We start from the raw sequence: 26,228 nt of genomic DNA, 5'->3' as shown, positions 1-26,228 counted from the left end.
ACATCTGTCCTTACTGGGAGATGTTGGAAATGATGTGACAGTCTGGCAACAATAGTAGCAGGAAATAAGCAAAGAACCCACAGGGAGCATGGAAGGGAACAGAGAATTTGTATCAAGGCAAAGAAAAGGGCTATGGGAAAAAGGGTTTAAAAATAATTGAAGCTGAGAGATAGAAAGATAAGCGAGAGACATTTGTAAAAAGGTTTTTTTTTAGCTGAAAGAGGAATTTAATTTGTAGTTTTCAGCTTTTTCTGAAGGAAGGAAGGAATGACTTAATAAAAGATTTGGTTGCTTTGAAGGTACTTCAATGTATCTGCAGCTTTATCTCTCTGAGAATATTGTAGTTGAGTAGGTAGATGTACAACATGTTTATTTAAAGTTTTTCTTGATTGTTCAAAAGAACAAGTCTTTTAAACATGATGTCCAATTGGTTTAGCCTTCTATCTCTTTTTGGTCACACCAGCTGCAGAAATGAAATACTACTTAATGTAGCCAAAAAAATAATATAACTATAGTCAGTTGCACACCATAGGGTCTGTTTTCATTATTCATTACTAGTTTTACTGTATGCCTATGTTATTTACAAAGGCTGCTTGTATTTTGTCTCAGAATACTGAGGTGCAGCTAAACATGGACAGAATATAGTTTGGTACTTCTTTTCACACTGCCCTATAATGGAAACATTGAAGACGTAACTCCTTTAGAATTTTTATTGAAGGTGAAGTGAATAGCTCAAGTCTCAGTTTCAAAGCACAGTTCTGACTAGACAGGTTATGATTGTGTATTTTAACATTCCAATCATGCAAAGCTTGCCAAGTTTCAGTAATATATTGAATTTATCCATATAAATGAGTAATTCAATTCTCTTGTTAGATATCTAACTTATATAGTTGTCCTATGCAGAAATGAAGTTTGGTGTTTTTTTCCTTTAATTTTCACAAACTTTGTCATCTATCTTCATTTTTGTTCTCTGTCTTGATTTTGTGTTTACTGAGTGTTTAGATTATCCTTCTCTTGTTTAGATAATCCTTCTCTTTTTTGTTGTTGCTGTTTAGCATTTTCCCTGAGTATCTATGTAGTCTTTTCCTGAGAAAATTGGTTCCAATTATTTCCAATGGTATTAAAGGAAAACCTATTCAAATTAGACATTTAGAACCTCAGTCAACTGACCTACCAAAACACTAGTTTGGAAGGTCAACCTGTATTTCAGAAAGATGTCGGGTTTTTTTCCTAGCAGGTAATCCCAGATTTTTTTTTACTCTGGATATGTTTCTAGTCATCTGTTTTCTAACTTCTACAAAAGCTGCATGCAATTGTTATTATTTTTTAAAGTATGTTTTCAAATCTTTAGCATGAGATGAAATTTCAGTCCTTTTGGCTCTTTTGGGTTGTGTTCAATGGCTGTCTCCTCTATTCCATTTAGCTATTTCCTTCAAAATGTCTTCTGAAGTTTTAATAATGAACTTTTCATACTTAGTGTATACTTTCTTCCATGTAAAATTTCTTGTTTTGTCAGTGCCACACATCCACCCTATTCAGTTCAATATAAGAATTATTTTTTTCCTTATGTCTGACACAGTGTTGCTTTTCAATTTTTTTTCCTCTCAACTCTTCTAGAATGGTCTGGTATGTGAACTTATTTTCTGTAGTAGCAACATTTTTCAGAAGAGTCTCTTCTGGCTTCAGATAAAAAGGGATATCTTATAAGATTATTGTTGATCGTTGTGTCTTACTGGCCAGCACAACATTAAGGGAAGAATCCCAATTTCTATTTTAAGTTATCTTGAGGACATTACTTCAGGATACACAAGCAGAATAAGATTATTAGAGAATTTTGGAAGTGGAAATTTCCTTTTATGATATAAATCAACATATTTTTTTCGAATCTCTTATCTTGGTTTTATGGGTACTTTTTGGAGTTATGATTTCACAGCATTTTAGCTAAACTAGAAACTGAAATGTTCCTATGTAAGATAGCATTTGACTTTTTTAGCTGATGAAATATTGCAATTTATTTTTTAAAACGGCAGCAAATTTTTTTACCAAAAAGTAAATGCTTTATCTTTTTATTAATAAAACATTATCTTTCAGTCTAGTAACTGATAGAAAAAAATAATATAAATTAATTTTTTTCTCAGTATTATATTGTGGGTATTTCCTAGCCAGATATTTTAAATACTTATGTTTGCCTTCTCTCTTTTATTAGTGGTACATTTCAGAATGAGGTTTGCTGTCAAATGCCAAAGAAAAATTAATCTATTTCTACTCTTCTGGTTTGAATAACCAGTAACTACGGCTTTTAATGCATTAAGGCATTTTAATGCATTCCTTAGAGAAAACTATGAAATAAATGGAAGCACAAGTGTGTAACAATACTTTTCTGTTTCTGAGGAAATTAAATATAATTCCTTATCAATTTCTTCCTCCATTAAGAGAGTGAACATCCCAATTAATGAAATACATGAACATTTTAGCCCTATGCCTTGTGTAGAAAAAATCACCTTCGTATAAATGAGATTATGAAAAAGCATACTTCAACACAACTGAGTTATTTCTATGACTTTTAAGAGATTTTACTTTGCTGAAAAAACCGCTGTTAACTGCTGTTACTTTTTTTTTTTTTTTGCATGTTTGTGCAAAAATTCAAGTTAATACACATTATGCTATTAAAGCTACAAGGTGGATTTATTACTTCCTAGGGACTTCAGGCCTATGTAGGATATCTGTAGAAGGAATAGCTGTCCATTTTTATATACAGCTGCACAAGAATTCCACTGCTCATCTGTTGCTTGTGTGGGGATTTTAACATAAAGAATGTCTTTGGTCATGGAAAATGGCTAATACCATGGAGATGTTTCTGTGAAGAGATCAAAGATGTTATGTTTTTCTGGATGGTGGTTCACAGTACTACCATGGAAAGCATTGCCATGTATTCTAGAAGAGACTACTTTTGTCTAGTAATAAAATTATGTAATACAGATATAATGAAATAAAGATCTGCAGGCTCACAAAGAGAACAGAAGTATTTCACACAGATACATAAAAGTGTATAAAATAAAAGGATCAAAGAACTATTCATTAACCAATATCCATGCTGAAATACAATTTAAGTGGGTTTTAGTGGCCTCATCTCCAACATTCCTTTTGCCTTTATAATGCTCGTAGAGTAAATAAAATTTGATAAAAAACTATCGCTAAACTTACATTTCTGTTAGAAACATTGTACAGCCTAAAATCAGCAAAAATATCATTTGTGCTCAGATTAGCATTTTCAGGAGAGAGGAGAATATGTAAAGAGATATTTTATCAGACTTTAGGTTGTGTTTGTTATTGTCAGACAAGAACTCCCAGAAAGGTGAGGTGTTTTCTTTAGAAACAAACAAGACAAAAAGTATTTTGATTTTAATCAAAAATGTATTTTCTCATTAAAAAAAATTCACATACTCACTGTGTCTACTCTACAGAATTTGTCCATTTCATTACACCATATGTCAATCCTAGTATATCTGTTCACTGCAAAAACTCGTGGCTATTTTGTGTAATACAGCACAGGAGGAGGTATTGCTCAGTTCCACTACTTTTATATAATAATTTAAAAAAAATACAGAAAATGTTCTTGGCTACTTCCACTGTATTCCAGACTTAAAAGTCCCATGAAAGTTCTAGAATATGAAGTTAATTTTATTTGGTTGGTAGAATACCCTTAGAAGCCAGTTAATTAAAATTCTTCTCTCATACTGAATCATATATATTCCATTTGTTGGCAGCAACAAAGTCTGGCCATCTAGTTCCTAAGAGAAATATGTTTTTCTTGTTGCCTTTTTATTCAGCACAAATACAGTCATGTGCTTTTTATTTCAGAAAGTAAGTTGATATACTGACACAATTATGACATATTTGTTGGTACACCTATTACAGTTGCTTTTACTTCCATTGCTGTGCTTTTTTCTTTGCCCATGTCCCAAAGAGTGATTAGAGGAGGATAAAGCTCATTGAGTGAAAAGGATTGTTTCTTCAGGTAATTCCTTAGATAGCTGTGTCCAATGCCACAGTTCATATCTTGAGAGATGCAGCTGTAGAGATATATCACAGATATGATTCCCAAAAGAGCACCGAGGGCGGCAAGGAATCCTATTATGTTGTTCTTTTCATAGCCTTTCACTTCTAAGTCCAGTCCTTTTGTGGTTACATTGACGCATTGTTTCCTATTCTGAGAATAGATAGTGGGGATGTCTATACAAATTTTGTATTCAGTTGATGGATTTAGATGTGTAAGATTATATACCTTTATATCAGATGGTATTCGAGCACTCTGTGCAGCCCGGGAGTCTTCAGCTTTCGGAAAGGCTGTCCATCTGACACTGGACTTCAGAATTTTAGAACTTGCTTTCCATGAAACCAAAACAGAATTAGATTTTATGTCTTTTATTTTAATATTTACAGATCCATTGTGTTCCTGAGGGAAAGAGCCGTCCACTTTAATCATGACTGACTTTAGGTCTGCTCCAACTAAATTTGTTGCTATACACGTGTATAAGCCACTTTCTCTTTGTGTTACATCACTTATGTCTAATGTTCCTTCAGAATGAATGTAGTATTTATCAGAGATAGTATTAGGCAAAAGTTTGTGTCCTGATGGTGTTATCCAGTAGATTTCAGGTTCTGGTTCTGCTGTTGCTCTGCAATGCAAAGAAATATGGCTGCCAGCTTTTAAATCCAATGTAGATGGAAAACTTTCAGGAGCTATCAGAGGAAGACAGATTTCCATCATTTCCCGAAAGTGTACCTGTCTCACATTCTGACCTTGGAATTCAGGAGGGTCTACACAAAACAGAGACTCTGGCTCCATGAACCGAATGTTTGTTTTGTTCATGTTAATCCAGCGGATGACACAGTCACACCTAATGGGATTGCTGTGGATGCTGACTTCTTTGAGGTTAGGCAGGGATTCCACTGTACTGCGGTACAGCGCGCTCAGTGCGTTGCTGTTGAGCATCAGCGATTCCAGCTTGGGAAGTCTGTAGAATGCATTGGGGTGAATGTATGATAATCTGGGGTTATTAGTTGCTTCTATTTTTCTTAAATCTGGCAAATTGTCAACAGCAAGACTATCTATAGAAATCAGTTCAGGCATGTTATTAATTCCTAACTCTTTTAGGTGCAACATATTGCTAAAATCTCCTCGTCGTATTCTGTTAATGGGATTCTTATTTAGATCCAGAAATTTAAGATTTGTAGCCTTTTGAAGAGCAATGTGGGGCACTCTAACAAATCTGTTGTCATAAAAGGAAATGCTTTCTAAGTTGTCAAGGCCAGCCAAAGCATTATCTGGTATTTCAGTGAGATTTATACCTGCTAAAACTAGGCTGCGCAGATTGCTAAGAGGCTTGAAGTTCATGTCTTCAATTCTGATTATTGGATTTTCTCCAATCATGAGAATTTCAAGATTAGGAGTAGCTTCAAACCACTTTCTGTTGATCACTTGCAAACCATTTGAATTGAGATGAAGTCTGAGAAGATTATTGAGGCCTATGAAAGCTCCTGGTGCAATCACAGAAAGCAGATTATGATTAATATAAAGCTCTTGTAAATTGTTGAGTCCAGAGAGACATTCTTCAGGGAGCTCAGTAAGTTTGTTTTCTTCAAGGTACACTGACAGTAACTGTGGTATCTTTCTAAGATTAATACTGGTCACTGAGGATAAATTGTTCTGAGATAAATCTAGGCCAGTTAAATTCACTGGGAAGTCTACTGAGTGTTCAATTTTTGCAATATTATTAGTTTGTAGAAGTAGAACTTGTGTGTCAGCAGGCAGTATGGCTGGAAAATGAAAAAGGCCTAAATCATTACAGTCCACTGTTGGAGCTTCCATGTAGACAGACCTGGGGGTGAACCATGGTCTGATTTCACATATACATGACTCCGGGCAGTCTGCTTTTCTTCCTGCGGCTTGTAGTAGAGTAGTGGTAACTAGACCAAGCAGTAAATTAATTTTGAGTTGCAGGTCCTTCATCTTAGCCCAAATGTTCAGGAAGGTAACAGACCCTTTAGTGCTCCACAATTATAGTCTTAGAATTCAGTATGACCTGGTCAATTAATACAGCACAATCTTGCATTTATCAAATGACGATCGTGAAGGACTTCCTTCCTGAGGATGTGATAAATTTGTAACCAACTTGTCCAGTAGTAAGAAGCATTTTGTGGAAATGAAGGTCACTTTGTCCTTGATGACATAAAATTGATGAGCTTTGTGAAGATGAAGTATGTATAGATGGTCATAGGAGATTAAACAATTCATTTATTTAGCAGTATTAACTTCAAATCCCATGATTGATTAGTGTTTGCAGGAACGACAAGATGACCTAAAATACAAGAAGAGGAAATAATTAGTCTAAAAAGCTATAAAGTTATAAATTAATTTAGCCATCTTTTGCTCTCTACTGTTAATTATTGCAAGTAAGAAAGGAAAATGATTGTGGTGTCTGGAGTATTATAGTGGTATCCAGATAGCATAAATTAAGTTAATATAGTAATATGTCTTTAGACTTTTAGCTTGTTATACAGCCAGGGGAGTATTGTTCTACAGAAACCTGAAGATCCACAGAGTACAAAGTAAAACATATCAGTGTGATTTTTGCTACATATTTTATCCTCCTTTAAAATATTCTCTTTTCTCTTTCAGTTATCTCTAGAAGCAGACTAATTTCTGTTGGCTTTGAAAATGTAAACACAGAAAAATCCTACAGAGCATGAATACTTAACTTTTTTACATAAAGTTTGTAACTATAAAGAATGTAATTTATCTATAATGGAAGGGAAATGGAATGGTTAGATTAATGCATATTCCTAATGACATTCTTAGGCAAGCCTGTGAGATATTTATACAGAAATATATGAAACTGAAAATCCCCAGGTTTTATAATTTTTAATACTTTTTGTAGCTGCTGTCTAGAAAGAAAACTTTTTTTCTTTTCTTTAAAGTGTTATTTAGAAGGAAATATGTACCCTATAATTAATAGCTTGTCATTCTTGGCAAATTCAGGCTAATCACTGACTTTCTTATTTTGACTTGAATAACCTCAATTGCAAGGAGTATTAGAAAAAAGTGTCTTCAGAGTGATAAGGGAAGAAAAAATTACACTAGCGATTGCTTCTTTTCCCTGTAGCTCTGCAAGAATCTGAAGTCTGTAGACTGTCTTCAGGTTGCAAATGATAGTAAGGACTGAAACCTTGTGGCATCCAATGCCACTTGTGGCATCAAATGTGTGCTTTCCAGATTTTTGCTATGTACTTTCTTTTTGTGAAGTAAAACAAATTTAACTTTGAGTGTACGTTTTGTTCCAATGCATGTAATACAAAAGCTTCTGTGTTTTCTTATATAAAGTAGTACACATTCACTGCTTAATTTATTTCAGAATATAGACTTTACACTTTACCCAGACTTTGTTTCTGAAGACTGTTGTGCAATACACATTTATGCCCTTTCTCCCCCTGCCTTTAGTGCTAAAATTCACATTGACATTGTTTACAAACCTTAAGATCAATGCTTAATTGACATTGATAAATAACTCTGAAGGGGTTGCTGGTATAGATAGACAGAATTGCAAAAGTTAAGTGTCAAGCATTTGGATTTATGTGTCCTTTCCAAGCCCAGGAGGATTTGGCATAGTGACCACCCATGCATTCCATAACAGTGTAGGGGAAAGGTGTTGGACTGTGTAAAGTAATATGAGCATTGGGGCAACTTGAAGTACATTTGGCAAATCTTTGAGGTGGTTCTTTGTGTTATGTGCATTTAAGGACATTTCATATTTTATTTCAACATGTAAGTTTATTAATAGAGTGAACAGACAATGTGTGAGATAAACATACAGAAAACATTCTGCTGTTTAGAGGATCAAGAGTATGTTTTTATGCACATGGCCCAGTTTATACCAAAATACTAAGACATACTTACTGAAATAGTAAAAATATAATCTGTTCCTTTGTTCTGGGAAATGAGGTGAGCTTGAGGCTTGCAGAAAAATAAAGGTTTGTGTTGAAAAGTTAATGCCTGCAACTTGCTCTTAATTTTGCCACCAGGAAGCAAGGTGATGCACCTAAGTTTAATAAAATCTTAGTAGAAATCCTTGTATGCCAAATGCATAGATGTAATTTCCTGTGTAAGGGGATGGCCACGTGGCGGAGAATTTTTTGGTCATGTTCTTCCTAAATACTCTCGAAGCACATTTTGTGCTGATTATTTTATTTTCAATTGGATTAGATATTAAAAATGTATTTCTAGCATGAAAAATACAAAATGTATGTTTCAAATGATTGAAAGATCATTGAAAATCTTACCTGAATTGTAAATTGAGATTCAAAAGACTACTACTGCAGATGTCTTATCTCAGCCTTTTGATCCCAATGTGATGCTCAGAGACTTCTGCTCAGTAGAGATACTTGTGAAAGCATTCTGGGGAAGCATAGCAATACAGCTGACCTGATTTTCTGTCCCTCCCTGGAAATTTGTATTGGTCACCATGAAACATAAAATATGGATCAACATGGAGTTTTCATGGGTGTCCCAGACACCGGAGATGCTGTACCATTTAAAGTACATAAACTATATTTTTGTATACTTTTGAGCCAACATGCTCCTGTATTTGCATTTATACACCTGATTTTATGTTCTAGTTTCTGTGGGATTCTCAAACCAAAAGTAAGGACACCAGTGGATATTTCCATGTCGTATATATCAGATAGGGTTTCTGCAAAAGGCAGCAGAAAAAAGAAGAGCTGAGATCCAGGTTGAAATTCTGCTTCGTTATGATTTAATCTGATGTCCTTCCTCTTTCTGGTGAATGCTTTAGGTAATAAGTCACCAGCTCAAGCTCATATGGTGTTCTAGCATAAATCTTTCTTATTTCTTTGGTTAAAGTGCTTCTGTCTTGTGTAAAATATTCACTTAGGCTGAGTGGCTTGAATAACAGATTGTAGAATAATTTTGACACTTCCAGCCTGCAGCCATCATTCCAAATTACACTGTTTCAATGGAAAAAGATTTTTTTGTTTAAATAGTGGCATATCTGTGTATTTTTTATATAAAAAATTATTTGTTTTTAACTGTCATTCAAGGTGTGGTATAAAATAATGTTTCTATTAGAATGGGCATCCATGGTGGTTTATGACATCATACAATCATAGAATAGGATGTGTCAAGTTGGAAGGGACCCATAAGGATCACCTGCTTCTGTCAGGACAACCTGAAACTAAATCCTATGACAGTAGTACTCTTCACATGACAGAGTACATAAAAAAGTGATACATTACAACAGCAAAAATTGTATATAATGCTTGGAGTGGCAAAATTTTTTTTTTGGTCTTTTGTTTATAGCAATATTATAATGTAACTCCAATATGCATCTTGACTAACAATAGAAGAAAAAATGGATTGCTGGTGTAAGTTTTCCAGTCCCACTGGAAAACTTACAGTGATTCCCAGTGATCAAAGCCCAGAATCAAGTTAAGCATAACTGCTTAACTGGTTGCAGTGATTATGTGTGTCTGTATGTACGTAACTAATTTCCAACCTCAAGATGCCTTTTCATTTTGAAGTGAAAAGTGAGCTGTCATTCACTGTAACAAAATAACCTCATATAAATTGTACTCAGCAGCATAAACTGTATCTGAAGTTCAGTTTCCTTGAAGAATCTGGTGTCACAGAGATAAGTGTTTGTATTGGAAAAAAAAGCACTTCATGTTACTTTCAACTTCTGGAACGCATTGATTCCTTTTCTTCATTAATGTACTAGTAATAGTAAATACTGAATAAAATTGAATGTAAGTGCTCTAATTAGCAGTGATTTTCAGAGTTTTTTTTAATGTGTTCTGGTGCTTTAAAGTTGAGTGCTTTGTACCATCTAGAGTTTTATGTGAAAGTTCAGTAATTTGAATGTCCAGTTTTATAAGAAGGGCACAGAGAAGCTGAAAGTTATTTTTCTGTTTGTTTGAGTAGTGTTTAAACTAACTGAGGTTTACACATAAAAGTTTCTGTGCCAAGAATTAATTTTCTTTCTCGTTTTAAAAAAGAAGTTTTTTCAAATAATGCAAGTATGTCAGCATTAACTCTTAGTTAGTGGATTTTGGTGACCTCTAAAGATTATTGATGTGATGTTCTAAGCAATTCTTAAAACTTGTACTATTCTTAGGACTTTCTCAGAGTAGAGAAGCTTGTACAGGTAAGGCTCCACAGCAGATTACCACCAGTAAGCTGAGGTGCAGGATGGATGTTTCCACACAAGCAGCAAGAAGAACTGTGCATCATAGTTTTGGAGTCTTTGATGTAATTCTTTACCCAGCTGCACTTATAAATCTTTGTGGGTACTCTGATTGTACTTGTATTTCCTCATCCAGATGAAATAGTACGGTTTGCTTCCTAATGTCTGCAAATAAAAAGGCTAAATATTTTATATCTAACAAATTAGTATTCCTCATTAGTGCTTCAGGATTTTTGTTATTGTTTTGTGCACTAGAACTTATGTACTAAAACTGCTTCAATCTATGTGAACAGATTATCTGTTTTTTTCTGGATGTTCATCCCTGTTGCCGTCCCTACTTGGTGTCTTACTAAACATGGTGTGTCTCTTCCTTTTAAGGTATTATCTCTTGCTTTTAGAAAAATGTACTTTGGTGTGTGTGACTTTTTGCAGTCTAATTATTTCTTGTGGAAACAATGATTATGTCTTAATTAGGTTTCTCTGATTTACCGCTATTGACAGCTGGAGACTTGATTTACAAGAGGGTATCACCGTTATTTGAGCTGGAAAAGACATTCAGTGAAAATGAATAAACTGAGCTACATTTGTCATCACTGGAGCAACAGACAGCTAAGAACAGAGTCAGAGTGAGCAGAAAGGAAAAGAAACACGTCAGATTTTGGCAATCATTCTTTTCCACTTCAGCAGTTAGAGAGACAGTGATAAAACCTAAAAATGCAGCAGTTACAGTGCAATGTGCCCTGCTGGCAATAAGGCAAACAGTGCACTTCACAAGGACCAATTTAGGGGTGGCAAGCATTTTGAAAACACAGCTGTTCATACAAAGCTACCTTTCAAACACATCAACTCAGAGAGCACTTCTCAGTTCTTGTCATTATAACCACTTTGAGCAGTTCTATGGACAGAAATCTGGAAATGTCACTAACCAAAAATTGGGTGTGAGACATACCATAACTTACTTGGTTTTAGTTATGGCACACAGAGTTTTTTTGGGTTTTCTAAATGTTGGTTATGAATATATATAGACTGAAGTTCGAACATTTAATATCTTTCTGATGATTTTATAAAGCTTTTTTTCTTTGTTTCATGGCCAAAACAAACAAAAAATGCTTCCTTGGGGATTTTCTTATTGCACTACAATTAATAAAAAGATGCAACATCTTATATATTTGACATATTTCATTAAGGCACAAAAAGTTAGTATTGTAGGTATAATAGATTTTCATAACAGAATTGGTGTTGAAATGATATTTATGGAAGTAAGCTATACTAGCTGATCTGAGAGGATTCCTGAAAATTATATAGGCAGTGTAAAAATGGAAAACATTTCTGTTAGCCTGTGCAGACTTGCTTTCATTCCACTCTCTGGAGCACTCTCTGGTGTTTCATTCTGTTTCTCTTTACAAAAGAGAATATGCTCACTGTAATATGCTCTTAATATTTTATATTCCTACGTGTAGCTAAGATATAGCCTCACATTGAAAGACAAATGAGGATTTTCTAGAAATTTTGTGTTTCTGAGGTGTTCTTGAGAGTGTCAAATGTCTTAAGTTGAAAATCTCAAAAGTGAGTACCTGAAATATCTGGACATTTGTGAAAAATTTGGGTAGGGACCTTGACTAATTTTAGAAACCCTCTTTACTTTTTTTCTAATGTTTGATTTTTAGAACTTCAGACTGGCCCTGAAGAGCATTACATGCAAGATGTAAAAGAAATGGTAAAGCTGGTATTCAACCCTAGAAGCAATTGAACTGTCTGAATAACTATTTCAGCGTATCTGTTTATATTTATTTTGTGAACTTGTTACAACTCCTTTTAATTTTTCTCCTTAAGTGGAATAAATTTGCTTGAGGGAAAGCCACAGTCTTGGAATGTTTAGTATGCCTGTGAAACAGGACATCTTCTCATACCTTAGACCGTTACAAGAATGACAAGGTTTTGTAAATAATGATTTTTTTTTTTTTTATATCATAATTTGAGGTGACTTTAATTGCAAATACTGATAGGGTCAGAAAAACATTATGAACAGCTACATTTACATGAGCTTTAACCTTTGTCTCTCACTAACTGAGTCTGGCTTCCTATTCATTGTTCTTGTTTATAGTCTCTTAGTGGAGTTTAGCAGATATAAGAGGAATTATCACCACACACAATTCATTCAGATCTTACTATAGTTCTCATTCCTGTATCAATCAAAAATTACATTCCGGTATTTTGAAAAATATTGCAATATATTGAATCTTACAGCTTAGAAAACACAGTATTCAAAGTAGATGTGATGAAAGCAGAAGGTTAAATGAAATCCAAAGGAATAGGTGTATATATATAAATTTATTGTATATGCCATTCTAGAATAACTTTTCAATGGATATAAATGAAAATTCACTAAAATATTTTTTAAAAAATGGAGGATAGAAAAATATTAGTATGTTTACTAGCCTGTTTTAAATGGGATTACCATCACTGACCATGGGATGGCAGTCAACTTTGGGAGTACCTGTGTGTACAGTAAGATGTTTGTCAATCCAATTCAAAAAGCTTAATAGAAATTGTATTTTTGTTACCATTGTTAATATGGTGTCAGCACCATCATTTTACATTGGAGCTAAAGCAGTGGATCAGGACCATCACCTTGTGTGTTCACTTGCTGCTAAACAAAACCCTGATCTTTACTCCATGGAGCTTAAAAATGAAATGCAAGATAAGGAACAACTGATAATACAGATGGATAAGAGAAAAAAGTCAGTGTGGCAATTTCTGAATATCCTTGGGTTTATTCTTCTCCTTTAGCAGTAGTCTACTAGTTTACTATCACGATCCTGCATTACTTTTCTAGTCTTTAATTTTAGATTTTCCTTCTATTGTTCTGTCTCTCATGTGCTTTTAACTTTTAATCATACACTACCTAGCCATTGAATACGTCTCTTGTTTCCACAAATGTCACAGCAAAAGGTGATGAAAAGTTACTTTGATCTCACAAAGGAATTAATCATTTCAGTAATTACAGTTAACACCTATTTTTTTACTTCTCTTAATTTAAAGTGCACAAAATAATTTTTTTTTTGGTGAGTGGAGGTTTTAGAAAATTATATTTATATGATGAGAATGAATTTCAATGAGAGCCACACATTTTTTACCATTTGTATTTTAACTTGTCATTTGCGATTTGAGGTGACTTTAATCTACAAATACAGGTAGGGTCAGAAAAACATTATGGTCATCTACATTTACATGAGATTTTTAATATGGCTTTACAAATGTTCCAATTTGTAATATGGCTTTACAAATCCTCTTGCAATATATTCAATGCTTGTCCATTAAACTATGCATAATTTTATTTACTTGGATCAAGAAAAAACAACTAAAAAGAACCTGAACTGATTTTAATTTTATTTCTTCTTCCTCAATCAGATATTGCATGTATAATTCTGATGTTTTTATATAGAGATGTATCACATTGCGAGTATTACATATATATTTTCTAGTTGTCAGAGAAAACAGACTAAAATGTTACCATAACTCTTCAAAATACTTAGATCCTTGGTATCCTTGTTGTAGATCTTAGCCTTCGACAGATTTCACTGTGTGACTTATTTATCATTGCCATTATTGAGCAATTATGTACAAAAATGATGGCTGTAACTTAGGAAAGTAATATGTTAGTTTAATTTAGATTTATTCGTACATGTTCAGCTTCCTTTTGACAGTTGTCATGTTAGCAGTGGAGAAGCACATATTGGCAGTTACCTAGGCACATACTTGGCAAGAGAGCAGTCACGTTCTGGATGTGGGTGCATGTACCCAGCTACCAGATGCTTCTAGCAGATGGCCAGAACTAAAGATTTCAGACCAGTTTTGGCTTGATTTTCTAGAAAGCTACCATACAGATTCTGCAAGTCTGTAGTACATTTGACTAGTAAAAAAGCCTAGCCAAAATCCAGCAAAGCTACTGGCAAAATCTGCATATGTTTTTCTTCTGGGTCTCTCAAAATGTAAATATTAAAAATGCCTAAACCATAGAAATAGGTGTGTTCAGATATCTGTAATAAAGGCAGAATAAAGTCAGAAGCAGGTAGTGGCTATACTTAGCACATGCTATTTTCCTTGGGAATTGATTTGTCTTTTTTTTTTTCTTTTTTTCCTTTTTTTTCCTTTTTCTATCATGGGGAAAAAGTTCACTGTAATAAATTAGCATAATTATAAACATGGTAACTTTAGGAGTTATAATTTCTATTCTATAATTTGTCAATAACAGAAATTTAGGCTTGGAAGACCTAAATTACTTTAAATTGTCAGTCTTTAATGGCAGCCTCTGAATATTTAGTGAATTTACCTTTTATTTTATTGGTAAATTTATGGTTTGTCTGGGACATAGTCACGTCAAGGTAAATCATCTTATAATAATAATATTAAAAAATGTCCACTGTGCATTGTATTGAATATCAACTGTAATAATCCAAAAATTTAAATGGGTTTAATGAATGCACCTATATCAGCAACATTCTGCTACAATCACATCCAGTAATTGATGTATATTTAGAACATATTACATGAATTTTGCTTTGAGATACATGACAGAAAAGCATTTATTGCTTATAATTATAGTAAACAAAAATTAAAAACCAAAAAATGGTTTATTTTTTTAGCAGCCAGTAGTGGATGAGATATCTATTATGAATATTCCTTCCAAATTAGGCTGACTTGCTTTTTTATAATTGTGACTACATTGGGTGATTACTTTCATTCAGAGCCACCTGGGGAAACAGGTTCACAATATATTTTCAATAAGAAATAATATTTTTTGAATTTTTTTGGTAATTTTTGTAGTGCTTTTGTAATTTTTTAATATTTTTTGTAATTTTTTGGTTTTTGTATTTTTTTTTGCTTGAGACAGTGTATAGAAATGGATAACTAAGAAATAATACTTCAGGATGCAAGAACTGACCATGTATAAACCAGAATATTATTGTAAAGATCAGGAAATAAAAGTTCTCTTTTCTGCTGTGTTTTATAACAGTTGGAGTAATCTAGGCATACTCATAACTCACAGAGATACTGTCATGTACTGTTTTGATTGCAGAAAGTATTAGGATTTTTATTTAGCTTTAATTACAGTTTTTGCTCAACTGAGCATGTAATTAATAATATTACATGTTATGTTTTTTTTCATGTGATTCTCAAAACTAATGTTATATTTAGACCTCAAATTATGGGTTTTTTTGGCTTTTATAACCTATTTGTTTGCTCTAATCCACACTATGTGTTTACCAGGGTTCACTTTTTATTTTCCCAGAAATACATACATAAAAATGATGATATAATATTCTCAAGATTTTCTTTTTAAAATAAGACCAGAAGAAAGAGATAAACAGCAATACTTACAGTTAAGAATAATATTCCTTCTCCTTCCTAGTGTATGTCACTACAGCAAAATAATCTTATAGTTCCTGGAACATTAACTGAATCCTCTTTCAAGTGTTTTTGTTTCCTTTCAGAATTGGAAGTTTATTTAAACCCATTGATCTCACTCCATTATTTCCCAATGTATAACTCTTCTGGTGTTTTGCTGTTATTTTAAAATATTCTTTTAAATTTTGTCTGAAGTGAAAGATTGACTCAATTCCTTAATGTTAGATGATTTGGCTCATTAGCATTGAACAGGATTACTTCAGCTATGAAACTTACATTATCTAGCCACATCTTGATTTTGTATTTCTTTCTTAGCTTTCCAGAATCTATTATCTTTGCATTCCCTTTCTGAATTTTGGATGCCAAATTTGACATCAACAGAAAATCTGACACTCTGATCTTCCAAAGAATTTTGACCAGTGTTTATTGTTCAAGAATTCATACCAATCAACCAGATTGCAATCACTGTAATCAAAAGTTTGCATTAGATTTTCCATGCATCCTTTCTCTTGCATTTTTTTGTGATTCCTGCTTATGATTCCAAGACTTTGGATAGACATATCTGCTGTATAGAGAGTGCTTATATAGAGGCATGTAGGAACACTACCTCACACCTTATGATCAGAACGATGGAGATGCATAGATATATTTGTGCAATAAAATGCCTCTTGCTATGGAAAATTGCTCTTCAGGCTCAAGAAAAGGCAAGTTTGAATTAAGGTACTGAAAAGATGCTATTAGTGGGGATTATTGAACAGCTTTCTTTACCATGCATATTAAAGTGGGACAGATAAACCATTTCAAACTATCCTCTTAAAGATTGGATTGGATTCCAAAGAAGGCATAATTTTGTAATGATGTTATGCCAAGTCAACCCACATCGTTATTCTAAGGCATTTTTTTAAGCCTGACATCAGCTTTTGTGCTTTCAGATAATGGCATGGTTGTCTTTTTCAGCTGTAAAACAACTTGAATAAGTAAAGATGGATCTTACAATAGTGTGATATTTCAACGATGTAAAATGACAGGTTATGCTTTTGGAGTCTAGTTGTAATTTCTGATTCAAAGGTGGAAGTCATCCGAGTGATTATCAGAAGTAAGGAGAAAGACATAGTATGCTTGATTACTCATAGAGGGACCACTGGCGCCAGAATGCCTGCGAAACAAAAATTATGACCCCAGCAGATGCCAAAAATCATGTTAGCTTATTGGCTACAGGTAAGAACCCTCATGAAATGCTGTATATGGCTGATCACTGAGGTCAATACAACAAATTGAAATTAGGGCAGAATCAGTTGGTATGAGGAAAATGATAATAAATATTCTGAAAGAGGATGAAGGTGCTTCCTCTGTAAAACAGTTTTAGATTTGCTGACCACAGAGGAGAAAGAGCTGTTAGTTCTTTGTACAAATATTTAGTACAGTGACAAATCATTTACAGCTAGATGACGAGTAGTTATATTTATTGAATAAACATGGAGTAGTTTTTCTTCCTGTGTGTGCATTATAATTCTAGAAAAGTACGTCAACTATGAGGGGCCTTATGAAGATTAATTGCTGGTGGTCTTTGTTGAATTAATAAATAGTTCTCCCCAGTTAACTAGGAGTATGTATGGAAACTAACTGGAACTAATTGAAAGTACATACTGTCACGTATGGAAAATAATTAAAAGTATATATAGAGAAAACAGTGTGGGCAAACATAATGAAAGAGTACTTAGTGTCCTAGGTAAATTGTTTGGAGGCATAGAAAATACATAGGAAATCTCTCTCTAGATGCATGCTGAAGGTGATGACTTAGGTATCGTTTTTGAATCCTACATGCAATATGCAGTATTTAAAACTATATATGCTGCTATAGTTGAGAAGAAAAATACACATATACCATGGAAGAGTTTAAAGCAGTGGATACAGATATTTGGAAGGGCGTATTGACTTAACTTGTCTTTCCTTAGCTAGTATGGTAAAACCAGGCAGACTGCATCCCTATAGTGTTTGACTGACTGTCTGGACAAAAAAGATTAAGATGTGGAGGTGTTTCTCTAAAAATATTAATGGGTCTTCTGTGTTGCAGCAGTGCATAACAGGTAGTGCACATACTTTGAAAATAATTCACTTGATGGAGTTAGCTGATGCAGCACACAAACCAATACCAATTAAAAAGAATTGAGGATTAATATAGTTAATCATAATATAAACAGGTAAATGAGGATAATCCAGCTTTGGTGTGTGACTTTGTTCTGCCAGTGCTTATACATGTGAACTAAATATATAGTTTAGTTCTCTTGTAGTATAATTATCCTTCCTTCAGGCAATAGTTGTCTCCTTGTTTGATATTATAATGATATATAAACCACCTGTCTGTCTCCTTGAAAATGACTTTGTGTCCTCTGTTAATGAGCTAGGAAATGTCACCTCAAGTTGCTTTAACATTCCTAGTACAAAGAAAATAAAACATGGAAAGGATTTGAAGATCAAAATCCATAGCAGTCCTTAGGTTTGTTTAAGTATGCTTTAAACTGTCCTTATCATCCTATCCTGTTGCATGTGGGAAATGCAAATTTTGAAAGTAAATCCAGATTTGGAAAATGGAATGCAGAACACTGGCTTTTCTAATTCCTATATTTTCAAACCTTGACCAATCAGGTTCACTTTCCATTACTGGTTGTGGAGAATAATTCTGATGTATTTCTGAAATTTCAGTTCTGAATCTCTGGTAATCCAGTAATCTGCAGCTGGTTAAAGGTTGAGATTATCCTGGGATTAAATGAATAGGCAAAGTATCACATATGAATGGCTGAGAACTTGAAAAGTCCTGAAAACATTCCCTTGAAGGTGAAGCATGTTTTTTTCTGTCTCTTGATATTCATGAGCAATTATGTGAGCAACATCCAGGGAAGATGAAATAGCATTTGAAACTTATAGAAGTAATGAGTAGAAAGTCGAGCAGTTATGAGGTGGAATAGCTTTGTTTGGCAGTCCTTCAGGAGCAGGCTTTTAGGACTTGCATTTCAAGCAGTAAGGAAAATACCCTGAAGGCCATAAAAATGTTTTTGGCTTGAAAATCGGGTTTTAGTTTCATTATAATTCCCAGATTGCTGTTAAAAATTAGAATTGAATGTAAATTGATAAGATATAAAGAATTTTGCTACTTAGTTGCCTTTTTTCTACAAGTACTTATTTTTCAAGCCTCAATTTTAAAAACATTTAAAATATTTTTTTATTGGAACAAAAATACTTAAGATTTATTGAGATATGTTCTCTCCAAAGTCAGGCTGTCTCAATCCTTTTTAATATCCTTGAAATTTATATCATCTGGACGCAGAAAACTGATATTCACTAGCCTAATGTTTTAATGAAAGATGGCATTTCCACTGCAGGTGGAGACATAGATACTCAGTAACAAACCACTATAATTAGCTCGAAAGAAATAAAAATGGAAAATTACAATTACATGTTCACAAAGGTAAGGCAAGGCTTGATATGCCTTTGAACATTGTTGTGTAGTGATCTGCACCAGTCCAAAAATTTTTAGCAGGTTATGTTCTTAGTAGCTTGATCTATTACCAAACCCTTTTTTATCAAGGGAACTCATGCTTTGAAGTAAATTTTTGTTCTGTTGACAGTTAGCAAAACATCTGAATGTTTCTCCAGGATTAGATATCCTTTTCCTTATCATGACTGTCCAGGACAATAACCTAATAAGATGGTACCAAGGACGTTCTGGTTATAGCTAATGCTCAATGTTTGTGAATTAAAGGCTAATTATTAGCTATGCTTAATTGATAAGCATTCATAGTTGTTTTTTTCTTAGGCTGAATGATCTCATTTTAATGCTGCGTAGCTACCAAACTAACAACTAAGGAAATGGTAAAATGAAGATGCCTTGATAAGCTTTCTTTTCTTTCTGGTCTTTCTGGTTTTCCAAGTTATTTTCAGGGTTTTAATTCTTTCAGGAATTGCTATTAGACTTCCCCTATGTCAGAGAAGTAAGAATTCTATTCTGTTAAAGCAGAAATGCTGCTATTAATGTCCCCAAATACTTCCCATATATAAACTCAATTTCTAGAACTGTTAAGGGGAAGGAGGCAGCATTTCTCTCCACTGAATTTGTAATAGAATGTAAAAGAAACTTACAGTAAACTATTTTTGATGAATGGGAAGGCTTGTTTTGATTTATTTTGTTTTACTCTATAAAGTAGTAGATTATACGCAAATGTGATCCTTGAAATCCAATGGAAAGATAAATCAGCACATTCCAGTGAAAAAAAATCTTTCTGGTTCATTTGCTTAATTGTGAAATAGCATATTTTTCAAGCTGTTATTAAGGTTTGAAATGATTAGCCTTCATTAGTTTGGTAATTAGTTTAGGCAGATTGTTTTGGAACAGGCTCATTCCTATCTTACTGCTATTGAGTCTGTAATACTTTTGTTATGAAAGTCGCTCTCGGTGAATTTTTCACCATGGTTTTAATTGCTTTCTCTTTTAAAAATAATAATAGCTAAGCAGCATGAAACAGAATTTGTTTCACTGGAAGAAAAATCCTTACTTCCAGAGGCTACCCGTGCTAGTTTGATATTTTAATGTTTACAAGTGTTAGGCTTCCATTCTGCATGTCAGAGATAGAACTTCCTGGGGTTACAAAACCATACCGGACAGATACAGGCAATTCTTTGGGTCTATCAGGCAACATACACCTAATGCAACAGTTCCAATAGCCTTTATTATGTATCTTTTTTAATTTAAATATTCAAAATTATTAGCATCAGATTTCAGTGATTTCTGTCTGATGTGACAATATTCATGGGGGAACTGACATTTGCTGCAAAACTGCATCTATTTCTTCATAAAGTAAGCATTGTCAGTAGAGTTAAAAATAAAATTTCAATGTCTGGCTGCAGGAAAGGAGGATACAGACAGAGCATTCAGCAGTATGGGCATGTGTCAGAATCCAGCTGAGGTTAATTGTGGTCTCATTTAATTTTGTGCCTGCAAAATATTTGTAATACTTATTGACTGGAAATCAACTTAAAGTAGTTCCATGCCTTTCACATCCTGATTTGGGGGATGCTGTTATGTACCATTCTTTATATTCATAGTCTTCCTGCCAGCCAGGTTCAGAGTTTAAAAGAAATATATTTGGCTAAAAAAAATTGTCTAAGTATTCAGAATGACTATGATTTTCTTTAATAGATATTTTTTTAATTTGATCATCTCAGTTGCACCTTATGTTTGTAAAATATTACATTTAATTGTTGATTTATGCTGAAAGGATTAGGTACCAACAGGTTTTGTCTGCTAGAGGCAGATGGGAGAGTAAGATGAGGGCAATGAGAAGGGTTGGGTTTTTTTTTCATACTTTCCATTCTCTTAGTCACCATCCTTGGAAGTTAACGGAGTTGGAAGTTAAACCAAATTGATGTTAATTCTAATTCTGCTCCATGCGGTGATTTCCAGCACTTCTCATAAAAGGAAAAAATTTAAACATTCATTGCTTTGTCCTTTGAGGGCTTTTTTTCCACTCAGACTAAGGCTCTCTTCCTAATGGCTGTTTGGGGACCCATGTGGTAAGAATTAGACTTCTCAGTCCTTTAGGCCTAAAAGAGATGAATGAAACCAGCATTCACAATGCCATCACCTGTTACGAGAGCTCAGTGTTTACCACGCATAATCTGAACAGTCTCAAATTCTAAGCCAAGCTCCATGTCTCTTTGGGTTATTGATGTTTCCTACTTTCTGCAGAGTGCTGTCATGTGTACTAGATTCCATTTACCACTTCTTGGTTACAGTAGTTAACTGTATGTTTTTTTAACACTTTTTCTTTTTTCCATGTAACCAGTCTGAAAAATACACAATAATTCATATTTTTTATTTGATATGCTGAGTTTGCTGTTACCTCTGTGTAATAATTTATGTTAGAGGTACTTTAAAAGCAAATGACTCACTTTTCATAAACTGTTGCTTATGAACTTTGTTGAATCCAAGCCAGAATATGCTTTACAGCTGAACAATTTCAAGTAATAGACTCAGAATTCATTTTGCACAGCTTTTTGTGTGAACACAGATTTATTCCTGCAAACAAATTTGAAAAGCAGAAAAAAAAAGCAAATATGATTCAGAATGTCTGGATTCTGAATGCAATGTAACTTTTGCAAAAATGCTTAGCAATTTTTTAGACTTTTTATTTCTATGTAATAGACATAAATTCTAAATATACCAGGAATACTTCTAGAACTACTTGCAAACTATTTACTGTCTTCTTAGGTGCAAAGAATTTGAACAGAATTATCCAGTGCAGTGTTTTCTTTCTGCTACAGGATGCTTTTTATGCCACTTAGGAAACTCCATTAATTCCTGAGGGCTCAATTGTGTCTGGTTAGGCAGAGATTGTAGAATTGTGTGGTGATGAGCTTCATTTTCTAAGATAACCACATGGACATAGAGTGCCTCTGGGGCTTAGGCTTGTACAGTCACAAAAACCTTATCTTTCTGAGATAACCACATTGACCTACAATGCCTCTGGCTGTGGAAATGGTGGATTTGAGGACAGGAACTTCAAAAAGGAGGTCTCAAATCTCATTAATGGTATGGAAAGCAAAAATCATCACAATCATCACAGCTATATATACCATAAGATTTCTGACTGCTCTTTCCTCTCTGCCTTCTGTCAGAGATCTAGTCAACAACCAGGTCAAATTTGCATCAGTTTGTTTCTAGTGTTAAAAATAAAAATGAATTTCTGTAAACCAAAGCATATCATAATACAGAACCTACTCTGCGATGTTTCATTGATAAGAAAAGTATTGCATAGACAAATCATCAGGAGGATTCATTATAGACACAAAATTGTTGCTCTCTCGTCTTGAAACAACAAGCCTGTGGCCCTGACATTTAATCAGAGCAAGAATGGCAGTTATTGGATCTCACATTCACTGAGTCTCAAATTAAGGTGACTTAATTATTAAGGCAAATAAACTGCAAAATACTATTTTTTTAACATATTTTTCTTTTATTAGTTTCTGTGCTTGTGCTTTCACATGAAGGTGTGCTTTGGGACTTTAACCGTAGAGCGACTTTAAAAAAATTTCTTTCTGTCCCTTTATCAGGTATATTTAATATACTTATTTTATCTGTTTATCTACCTAGACCAATATAAGACAAACCAAATGCAGAATTTTGTTTAAAAATAAAGAGAATTATTTTTAGACTTATACCAATAATAGCTTAGTATTGGTTTCTCTTGAAAGTGTCCTTAGAGCCAGTATTGTTTATATAAGACCTAAAGTAACAGATGGAGAGCTAGCAGTGACTCAAATGCTTACATGCAGATAGATTGTACAACATGAAACCTCTGTGATGTTGAGTGGCTTTGCAATTCTCTACCCAGTGTACCTAAATGTAATGAAGTGTTTGTAAATTCTCATAAGTTGATGGAAGACTTGATGCACTCAAATAACTAATCTGAATATTTCTTGGTAGAAATTAAATTTTATGTAGTATTTGACTCTACTTTTACTTGTAATAGAGGTATAGATTACAGTTTATTGGTATTTACATCCTTGATAATTGTTTTGCATCTCACTATAAAAAACAAGGTTGAATACATGCATAGCATATTAGAATTGCCATTAAGCAAATGATTCCAAATTAATGTTTTGCCTCTCTATGCTATGCAAAACAAATTTTCTCCAATTAATTTACAATTGATTACTCTATAGTATGTCCCAAGGGAATGCAAAAAAGCTCTGTTTATATGTTGCCTGCTATTGTGTTTCTGTAGTTTGATTAAACCAAACATCACAAGAATCCAAAGGGAAGCATATGCTCATAGCAGTAATGTCTGAGGCACTTTTAGTTTGAATGCTTCCCAAAGCCTAAATACAGAATTAGCCTCTATTAGTTTACCCTTCCAATCCAAGATAATGCTGCCAGATCTGTTCAAAACTTCTAACCTGTTCAGGAGTTATGCTTGTGCTCGTTTCCCTTGTCAATCTAAGGCTATAATTTGTAGTTTTAGCTACATGCCAAAATCCTCAGCCCTGATAACCATAGGAAAAATGTATCTGGGCTTATTTTCTTCTGCTAAGATGTTCCTTAGCTTTTGCCTTCTTTTCAGGTATGCGATGATATAGAAGTCAGCAGAGATAAGTAAAACAGGCGGAGCAACATTTACTGGTTAGAGCTTGTGAAAATAGCTAGCAGGAAGAATATTCAAACATACAAATGCTTATGTAAATCCAAAGACTTTTTAATTTTTGATTATTCTGTTTCAAGTACAAATTTAGAAATATTTTTACTATCTTTATGGGCAAAGTTGTGTATTTGGAATGAGAAGTGAGGATGTAACCAAGTGTTTTCCTCTATTCTAGTAAAAAATATTTTTGTGTGGAAACCAGAAAAAAAATCCTTGGAATGTGGGAAAAAATGCTTAACATTGACCTGTAAACTATAAATTATGAGTTGTGGCTTGGTTCCTGAGCAGACTTCTTGGATAAAGGCCTGTCTCTAGGACTGGGGGCTGTGGATCTCCCATGGACAGAGAGATTCCTTTCCAGGCTTCAAAAGTGAGTGACAGAGTTTTCCTTAAGATATGTTCATTAAGGGCTAACTTCAGTTGACTCCCTTTTTATTATTCTGGTTATTTTGTATTACATTGCAAGACATCTCCTCATAAATTATATAGGGCCTAGACATGTAACAAAGAGTTCTGCATTTTGGGGAGATTTGCATTTAATGAGCAACTGCAAAATCCTTTAATTCTTACTTTGAACTAAATCTTAACCTTTAACAGATTATGAGAATTTGAGATCTTCATAATGATTGCCATAGAATTATTACAGAATCATAGAATTATTTGGGTTTAAAGGGACATTAAATATCATCTTATTTCCAACCCCTCCCACGATGGGCAGAGACACCTTCCACTATACCAGGTTGCTCAGGTCCCTATTACACTTTGGAAGATGATATCCTAAAAATCATTTAAGAACTTTTGAAGTCTTTGCTTATTTGTTATAGATGTCTACTAGAACTGTACTAAAAAAGAATGCAGAAAACAACTATCAGGTTGGACAGAGTATACATTTTTCTCCATACAGCTCCTAATATTTGTTTTTAATTCACACATAAACCATAAAGAAAATGAGTTTACAAAATCATACAATACTCTTTCTTTAATATGCTTTCTTTAAACTTTCAGAAAATACATGGACATGCTGGCACATGAAGTTCTGAATTCTCTGTGGTGCTGAGTGATCCTAATAGAAGTGCACAATATTATTCTTTTATAGGCTGCTCTGTACCTCAGAAATAAACTGAGTAACATGTGGCAGTTGCTAGGGTAACCAGTTTTTTGCATTTTGCAGAAAAAGTCCAAGAATAAAACACATGTAAATTGGCAGTGTGGAAAGCAGTATCATATACAGTCTCATATTCTCAATTTCTTCCTTATGGTTTTCCTCTATACTATTTACATAACAATGAATTAGATCTCCTTCATCTTTTACTTTGAATCTTCCATACACTCGTATTTTGCATGGCTATGAAAGGCATTTAAGCTTTCAACTGCCAAGCTTAACTGGTTTTTGGCCTGTCAAAGTAGCTAGATTTACTGTCAATAAGATATAGCTGTGGTTGCTGTAAGTGCTGATCATGTTTGGTGTGTGTGATTATCAGGGCATGTAAACAGATATTAAATTGAATTTTAAAAGTTGTCCTTTGCACTTAAATACAATTTCTTGTAATTGTTCAAATTATTCAAATTCCATTGAACATCTATCTTGACTATGAGAGTCTGAGTTAAAAGCCAGCAGGCATTTAGAAAGACAAGATTTTCTTGTTCTCACAAGAGTCCTATTTAGGACTGAACTGGAATTCCTTTTAAAGCAAACCTTTCTGTGCTTGTTTTGGAAAATGTTTGTTAATAAATTCTGCAAATTACTGCATAATGAGAAATGCATACTTGTTACAAGAAGAAATTATTTTATAATGAATCATTAACATTTTGATTTGAGTTACATTCAAATACTTAACCCTAGTGAATGCCAACAAGCAGACTTTGCCTGGAAGACGTAACGGTCATAGGTAAACATAGATTATATAGCCTATTATTTTGTCGAAATTCTTCTTCTAAAACTTTTTTATTCTTCATACTTTTGAGTTCAGAGTATTCCAGTGCTAGAATATTTACTTAGGGAGTTCCTACAATACCAGTGATAAATATCAGCAATATAATTTACTTTTTTTCAGAAACATTTTTCTTTAAAAATATTATCAAATTATAAATTTTACCCATCCTAAAGAATAGAAATGCAGTCTGTCTGCATGGGATGATTCTAATATGAGAAAAATGCTTTAAAGGCCTTCCAACCCTCCCTTTAAACTTAGTACTAAGTGAATCTCATGACAATGATTTTATGTGCTTGCAGAACTAAGAACAGAAAGGACTGTCTAATGTTATCTACTGATAAGATCAGAGCAAAGGCTGGAATTTAGTGCTGCAGCTTATTTCTGTCCTGCTTTACACTCCATGGCTTCCATAAGGTTACAGGTATTAGAAT

The 26,228-nt window shown here is 33.7% G+C and overlaps 2 protein-coding genes across 3 annotated transcripts in view; one reads left to right on the top strand and one right to left on the bottom strand.

The window, feature by feature from the left end:
* Positions 1-26,228, top strand: part of IMMP2L (inner mitochondrial membrane peptidase subunit 2) — a 405,869-nt gene that overhangs the window by 159,699 nt on the left and 219,942 nt on the right. The window lies entirely within an intron of this gene.
* Positions 3,395-26,228, bottom strand: part of LRRN3 (leucine rich repeat neuronal 3) — a 32,067-nt gene continuing 9,233 nt past the window's right edge. The window contains exon 2 of the mRNA XM_054632270.2: positions 3,395-6,362. Within this exon, the coding sequence (XP_054488245.1) occupies positions 3,887-6,013 (2,127 nt within the window). The 5' untranslated portion in view covers positions 6,014-6,362 and the 3' untranslated portion in view covers positions 3,395-3,886. The remainder of the gene's footprint in view (positions 6,363-26,228) is intronic.

Source organism: Agelaius phoeniceus, chromosome 5 (genome assembly GCF_051311805.1).
Source record: "Agelaius phoeniceus isolate bAgePho1 chromosome 5, bAgePho1.hap1, whole genome shotgun sequence".
In the NCBI taxonomy this organism is placed as follows: Eukaryota; Metazoa; Chordata; class Aves; order Passeriformes; family Icteridae; genus Agelaius; species Agelaius phoeniceus.
The sequence above is the reverse complement of the archived record's forward strand: the minus strand, read 5'-3'. Positions and strand labels throughout refer to the sequence as shown.